Source organism: Phoxinus phoxinus (assembly GCF_949152265.1).
Source record: "Phoxinus phoxinus genome assembly, chromosome: 13".
Classification (NCBI taxonomy): domain Eukaryota; kingdom Metazoa; phylum Chordata; class Actinopteri; order Cypriniformes; family Leuciscidae; genus Phoxinus; species Phoxinus phoxinus.
In genome coordinates, this window is record NC_136888.1 from 29,843,786 (window position 1) to 29,852,079 (window position 8,294).

At 36.2% G+C, this 8,294-nt stretch overlaps 1 protein-coding gene across 2 annotated transcripts in view; it reads right to left on the reverse strand.

Annotated features, from left to right (window-relative positions):
• Positions 1 to 8,218, reverse strand: part of aspg (asparaginase homolog) — a 37,215-nt gene extending 28,997 nt beyond the window's left edge. The window contains exons 1-2 of one of the 2 annotated variants that reach the window (XM_079632460.1): positions 8,082 to 8,218; positions 6,578 to 6,668 (exon numbers count right to left, since the gene is read on the reverse strand). In XM_079632460.1, coding sequence (XP_079488586.1) covers positions 6,578 to 6,652 — 75 coding nt within the window. In that variant the 5' untranslated portion in view covers positions 6,653 to 6,668; positions 8,082 to 8,218. The remainder of the gene's footprint in view (positions 1 to 6,577; positions 6,669 to 8,081) is intronic. The other variant, XM_079632458.1, reaches the window with a different exon arrangement.
• Between the last annotated feature and the right edge of the window lie 76 nt (positions 8,219 to 8,294).

Sequence of the window (8,294 nt, forward strand, 5' to 3'; positions counted from 1 at the left end):
AATTTCCTACATTATTTCTTCTGTTAAAACTCAAGTATTATTTGAACTGTACAGTTGTACTAGTAATTTTTATGATAATTTCAGGACATTTCATTACAGGCTGCCATGATAGCAAAGTTTTTTTTAAGAATCAACATTATGCCATTAATACTGATATTTGTTCCAATATACCACAAATACGATTGAGCTTAAAGATACAATATGTAACAATTTTGTAATAAAAGATCCAAAAATCACTTGGACAGTGTGATATATTTCCTGCAGTTATGTACTTACAATATCCCAAAAGTCTCCAAAGATTTTTTATTTCAGAGAAATTCCAATTTTAAATAATTGTCCGTCCCGGAAAAAAATGTCGCCTGTCAGTGACGCAATATCCGCACTATCCTTGGTTTCCGCAATATCACGTGGACAAATGCGTTAGTAAAAAAAAAGTTCCTCTAGCTGGGAAACGAACTCGGGTCTCCCACGTTGTATGATGGCACACTTGCCCACGACTCTATTGTGATGCGATAGCCTACATCAACATTATAAATTATACAAAATTGTCGGCCGCGTCCCGCACCCACGCATGTAATAGCCTATTATGATTTCCGTCATTATTTTATATTCTGTACAAGGTGGGCCGGCCCACATTGGCCTGCCAGTCCGTGACCGAGATTATGGCAGTGCAATTAAATACAATCGGATATCAGTTGTTAAAAAATATTAAGCCATTACTTGCAAATGTCCGTTCAAATTTAATTTTACTACGATTGGTTTGAACACGTAAAACAACACTTCATTAACTATAAACATCCTAAAACTACGCAGCATTAACCTAACAAATCATTTGACAAATAGCTGTAACAGGATAATATAGCATAACATTTCGCGTTCCTTGAGGTTAATTCATTATCATGGCATAAAATTTCGCGTTCAGACGTACAGGTAATACAAAAACGAATAAATTACCTCATCCGTGATCATGATTCATTAATTCCATACGTCTCTGGATGTTGAAAACGACATCTCCCATCGTTCCACTCTCCTTCATAGCGTCATCAAGATTCGCCTTTGTTATTGTTGGAAACAGCGCCCTCTTGTGGCTCAGAATCTTACATACTGTAGCTTTAAACTAAAGGAACTTCGACTTTTTGAGACTTTAGCTTATTCACCGTATCCCCCAGAGTTAGATAAGTCCATACATACCCTTTTCATCTCCGTGCGTGCCGTAACTCTGTCCGACGCACCCATCGCTAGCCTAGCTTAGCACAAAGACTGGAGGTAAATGGCTCCAGCTAGCATACTGCTCACAATAAGTGACAAAATAACACCAACATTTTCTATATTTATATGTTGTGATTTGTATAGTCACAGCGTGTACAAATAACAAGGTCACATGAGACACAGCCATCGTCTAACCGTATACATACTGGGAACTATATTCTCAGAAGGCGAAGCACTGCTACTTCTGCGGAGTGATTTGCTCGCAGTACATGAGAAGCCCGCTAGTGTTGCGCTAAATCACTCCGCAGAAGTAGCAGTGCTTCGCCTTCTGAGAATATAGTTTCTCGTAATAGAGTTACGGCACGCACGGAGATGAAAAGGGTATGTGTGGACTTATCTAACTCTGGGGGATACGGTGAATAAGATAAAGTCCCAAAAAGTCGGCGTGTTCCTTTAAGTTGTATTGAACGCCGAATATTCTTTTTAAAAAGCTGTGAAATGGAATGTGGGTGTAATATGTTTCTAAGATTAGATGCATTATTTCAGCCCAATAAAATGAATTGGTTTCACTTTATTTGGATGGTCCCTTTAACACATTCTGTTGTTTATAAGTAACATTGCCCCTTCATGTCTACTAACTCTCATTAGAGTGTTAGTAGAGCATTAGTAGACTGGTAGGGTTAGAATAAGTTGGCATGTAGTTGCAAAGTTACTTATAGTCAGTAGAGTGTCTGTTGGAGGACCATCACAATAAAGAGTTTGCAGATATTAAGCAGACAGTCTACTAATACTCTAATGAGAGTTAGTTGACATGTAGTTGCAGTTACTTATAGTTAACAGAATTTTCAAAAGGGACAATCAAAATAAAGTGTTACAAATAAATTGCTTGATTTGTATGTTTTATTTAACTTCTTCTTGTTTGTTTTTTTGCATTGTGAATGTGTGAGCAAACTGAGCATGCACATTTTCACACCTGCCATCAGCCAGTCTGCAAAGCAGAACAGAACCACTCCACATGATGTCACTGTCCACCAATCAGAGGCCCAGATGGTCTGTGATGTAAAAGCGTATGTCACAGATCCTTTCCTGCTGTGTTGAGTAATCACATAAGTCATTGTGTCAAAGCCAGCCATCCAGTTTGTGTGTATTATTAATTATTTAAAAAACCTATCACTTACTATTTTAAGAGGCTCTGCTTGTGTACACAGACTTTCATTAGTGATCTGTGTGTATTCTGCATGCACTTAAAAGAATATATTTACTGTTGTGCTTCTCTGCAGTCCTCGGTTCATGGCTATGAGGCACTTTTCACTGCCCTATTAAGGTCATTGCCTTCAGCTAAGTGTGTTTCATGCATTAGAGACAAAAATCCCAATTTTTTGTAGTGAGAACTAACATACAATTATTAATATGACCATAGAAATTTGCTAGTTTTTAATTCATAAAATGTATGAATATTTTCAGGCTGTTCAAGAACGCTGTATTTAACATTTAAATTGTACAAAAATGTCTTACTTTTGACATAGTCTGTTGAATTGATATTTAATTAATTGTAGTCAAATGTTTAAATAAATAAAATAAATATTTAATTAAATATTTTACTATATTACATTAATTATTTGAAAAATATTCTTTAATGATTTTAATTCATTTAAACATAATATACTGTATATGTGTCCTACATTTTTTTTGAACAACTGTTAGCACAAAAACGAAGTGTTATAGATTTGGAAACCCTAACCCATTCTGATGTTGTGTTGTGTGTTTTGTTTGAGCGTTAATGTTTATTGCTTTAAAATAAATTCACCCATATCTAATATGAAGTTGACCTATGGGTTAAACACCTCCTTTCACTGTCCGTTTGTTGAAAAATTGTGATAAGCTACTTTGCGAGTTCCAGGTCCTGTTTTGTACCCTACTTGTAGAAAGTGCCTTTGACATCTGCCACAGTTCAGCCAGAGAGAAAGAGGAAGTGTTTGCTTCCCATAGTAACTGTTGCGGGGGAAGTGAGGCATCTTCAAGGTAAAAATATGAGCTGTTATAGTTAAAAATGAGAACTAGTCTTGAGTCATAGCCATTTACATGAAACCAGAAATGTTCACCCTGAATTTAACCTCATTTTAATCCACCAAAGCATTTTTGCAAGTGCAGTACTGTAGTCTGTACAGCGCCACCTGTTGGCTGCCTTGGGGAAACCCATAAGGAGCTAACTTCATATAAATGGTTTTACTTGGAAAGAGGTGGATACTCATCTATAAAGGTATTTATTTATTTATATATTTTTTATTTATATATTTTTTTATATACAGGTGAAACTTGAAAAATTAGAATATTGTGCAAAAGTTCATTTATTTCAGTAATTCAACTTAAAAGGTGAAACTAATATATTATATAGACTCATTACATGCAAAGTGAGATATTTCAAGCCTTTATTTGTTATAATTTTGATGATTATGGCTAACAGCTTATGAAAACCTTTTCACAATATTTTCATTTTGAATTTAGTGTTTTCATAAGCTGTAAACCATAATCATCAAAATTATAACAAATAAAGTTTTGAAATATCTCACTTTGCATGTAATGAGTCTATATAATATTTCATCTTTTAAGTTGAATCACTGAAATAAATGAACGTTTGCACGATATTCAAATTTTTCGAGTTTCACCTGTACATGTATAGCCTACACACACACACACACACACACACACACACACACACACACACACACACACACACACACACACACACACACACACACAAGAATGAACTCATGGTTTTACATGTGGAGGATTATAACAGAAGGGATGAGATATAAGAGATAGCATGGTCTGACCAGCCTTAATACGGTTTTCTGTAAATATGATTTTCCAGTGTGTGTACTGCAACAGAAGCACTAAAACCTGAAAGGCTACGTTTATAAGATTACACCGAGAATGAGCAGCGGTGACACAGCACAGACGGCTCTACTTGGGCTTTTAATGGGGTTTAACCTCAGCAAACTCTATGACCTGACAGAGAGAGTTATTCACAGCTGATGTCCAGCAGTGAGAGCCCGAGGGCTGACCCGTCGCATTCTGAAGTCATGTAGAAGGCTAATCCCAAAAATGGGTATGGTGGTGAAAATTTGTATATTTATTCATTTATTTCATAACTCCAAACAAATCCGTAGTATCCACTAGAAATCTAGCAGTCCTAGTAATATTTCTTTACTGAATGTATCTGCGTTTTTTTTATACAAGTTGTTCTAATGAATGTTGTTGAATGAATGAATGAATCCCAATTCGCCTACATATAGGCTATTCCCTAAAAGTGTGTACTGTTTTTGAGAAGAAAAAGCACTTTTGAGTGTGTAGGAGAATAGTAAGCAAGCTTTAGGACATCCTTCGTCATAATTGCGCCTTTAACGGGACAGCTCGGTCGCTTAGATACGTCAATCATCTTATCACAGACAAAATCATCCACATTCAATTTAATTTAAATTCACACCGTATCGGAGAGAAATGTAGTAGCGTGTTGATCTGTCGTAGGTCTTTGGGGGGTAGGGGGTTGGGAAAACATTAAGCCGAACGATTTGTATCCCGAAATAAGATGAACTTTGATACTAGTTGGCTTGAAAACTTACTTGGGTCTACAAATGTTCCATTTAATAAGTGCATAGGGTTGCATTACTGGACGAATACTTTAGAATTATTGTGCTGAGTTGCTTAAAATTATCCATTGCTATGTAAATAACAATAACATGCTTGTCAGATAGACACAGTAATGTAAAGTTTTACTTCTGGCGCCCGCTAATAGATCTCCTGTCCACCAGATTTCACAAAAATATGAAGTTCCTCTTGAGAAGATGGGAAAAGTATTCAAGAAATCCAAGAAAGGCTAAGACACACAGATTTCTTTAAACCTTAGCTGTCAATTTATTATAATATAAAGACATGATTTGCATTAAATTCATTATCTAATATTAATATAATATTTTAATTAAAAATGTTTATTTATCTGATTTTTTTTAGTTTATTGATATTTGGTAACACTTTAGTTTAGGGTCCAATTTTTGCATATTACTGGGATATTGGCTGTTTATTAGTACTTATAAAGCACATATTATTGCCTTATTCTGCATGGCCATATTCTACATCCCTTAATCCACCCAATACCTAAACTAAACAACTACCTCACTAACTAGTAATGAGCAGTGATTAGGAGTTTATTGAGGCAAAAGTCATAGTTAATAGTGAGAATTGGACCCTAATATAAGGTGTGACCATACATTTTATTCAAATGTATTTTTATTCTTTTTTTATTTTTTATTAATGTATCCCACACGTCATTTGATTAGTAACTGAACCACAGTCAGTCGGGGTAAAACTAAACCATAGTGTAACACCATCTCAGCTTCATTTCAGGATAATGGTAAACATGGATGATATCATCAAGCGCTACTCCAACGAGGACACCTTCCTGTCGTTCCAAATGACCAGATGTATCTTTAGAAAGGTTCATAATGCTGATTCAGATTAAATATAGTATGTGGATAACATTGACGAAATGTTTTTTTTTTTTTTTTGTCAGGTTAGATACTGGTCATTAAACACTCAAACCCATTGATCTAAACCTCTTTACTTAACAGTCAGACTCAAATCCGCCATGTTTGTAGTTTCTTAACACATTTTATTCATGTTTGTAGTTCTAATGAAATCACCAACGCACAATAGGTTGTGGGCAATATTAGCCGTTAAAGAGTGCATGGATCTGCACTTCGGATTCTAACCGGAAAAACAAACTACGATTTGGCACACACTAATTCTAATTCCTATCCTATTCCTAAAAACTATTTAGGATGAGTAGTGTGCGAATTGGGACGCAGCAAGTCACTCTCTGAATTTGGAACCGCATACTATACTACTCGTACTACGTTTACCATATCTTTCTACGGCAGAAATAGCAAGAGTAGTATGTGGTTCCGAATTCAGCAACTTGCTCTGTCCCTGTATTAATCAGACATTTTGAACGAATCGTTTGATTAAATGATTCAATGATTCAATGAATCATTGATTTTCCTTCACCTACTTACAGTTTAGTTTCATATTTAAAAGTATAATTTCAGTATGGTTAAAGAGATGCGTGTATAGTGGTAGATTGAATGCGTTTATAATTAGACTATATAGTGAAATATGAGATAACATTGTTAAATATAACAGAGATAATACAGTAATTGCAGTCGCATTGTATGAAATGCTTTTGTCTGTCTTTTTTTGTCATATGGGGGCCATATGTTTCTTTGAAACGTCCCTCTGAAATTACAAAGGCGTGTGTGCATGTGTGTCACGTTACAAGTAGGTTGCTGCACCACTGTTGCATGTATCCTACCCGTTTCTTCATGAAGTTGGTCTGGAAGTCCTCTATCAGATTCGGTTTCCTGTGCCTGAGGAGGTCAGAGGTCATCTGAGGGTCAGACTTTCTAAAGTGACATCAAGCAAGAAGCTTATCAAGACAAATTCAGTTTACTGAAAAAACATTTTTAAATGATTGTGAAACAAATAAAATTAGAAGAAACACAAACATTAATTACATTAAATATGACAGAAATTTGTCCAAAGGAAAAACATTAAAACAAAGAAAACAAGTACATGCTGTACACGTGCAGGGGCTCAGTGTGTTTTGTGTCAACATACACAAGTTGTGATTGTTGTAAGAGGCCCATGCATGCAAACGGGAGGCTTTGGGTCTGTAAAACATTATCCCAGTGTTTATGTATCCTCCATATGGCCTCCTGTCCACCACTGAACATGGGTTTACAACCCATTTTTAATGGAAAAAAATACTCCATAGTATACCATTTAATAGTAATAGAATCTTAAAGGTACACTATGCACATTAGACCTAGCGAGACGGTTCGCGGGGAATTGCGTGCATGTCTCGTCATATCTGTAAATAGAGAAAAGTTGCTCCTGCTACTTTGACGCATGTAATCTATCGTGGAACAGGTTAAATGTCACAACGAGTGAGAAATGTTGACATGGAGCAGCTAAACCTTCAATCTCCGGGAAAAGTCTGCTGGCAAAAAGAGAACGCGACAGAGCTCGTAATAAAACAAGAATTGACTTTGTTTTTGGCTTTTCGGAGACGGCGAGAACTGAGGGATTTGAAATATTGTAAAAGTGATGTGGAGATGCCATTTTTTATTACTCAACATGCGAGTAAGGTGTTCTATTGAACAGATAAATTGCCATATGTAGCTCTCTAACAGAGTTGATTGTAAAGCATTATCTATTGTGAAGGGTCATCTCATTATGGATGTTGTTGCGCTGTGATGGAATTTATAATCAAGGAAATATTGTGTCTAATAATGGATATGTCTTTAGCTATTCAGCTTGAGATCCTCTCCATCTACACTGGTTATATCTCTTAAGCCTATATTGAATATTTAATGAGAAGTAGGATAATCTCTATCTCTTTTCTCCAAGTGTGTGAGTATCTGCAGGTTGGAGTAATGGACGTGCCAAGAGGTAGAGGCGTGGAGAAATCTCTCTATCTTTATTATTGGTCGCAGAAGCTGTCTGTCTGTGCCTCATTTACACCTGGTATTTAGATATATGAGGTGATCAAAAGTGGAGACCTAAATAAATACAATAAACCCCAAGACGTTTTCGTAAATATGTCAATTTCACGCTCTCTGAACATAACCTCACATAGGCCTATCTAATATAATGAAATACTTGAAGTGAATATATGGCGTGAAAACTTTCTGCCATTATAATTATGTCATTAGTTATGGCATCAAGAGTGGCTACAGCGAAGACCTGTCAATCTTGGACGCCCCGGCAACACTTTAATTTAGCGATGATTTAGTTACAAAACCAGAGACGCTCACCCGAATCCGACTCATACCAGGTCAACCGTCAAAGGAGACGCATTTGAGACTCATGTTACTACAGCGATACTTCTCGACTGACCGAGGCGGATCTCAGTAAATGCTCTCACTTCTACTATACCTGTGTTTGTTGTGAATGAATGTGATGTCCATTGTTTTAGTAAACTGCTGCCCTCTACTGCAAGAAACCCGTAACTGCAGTGTTAGTTCAAA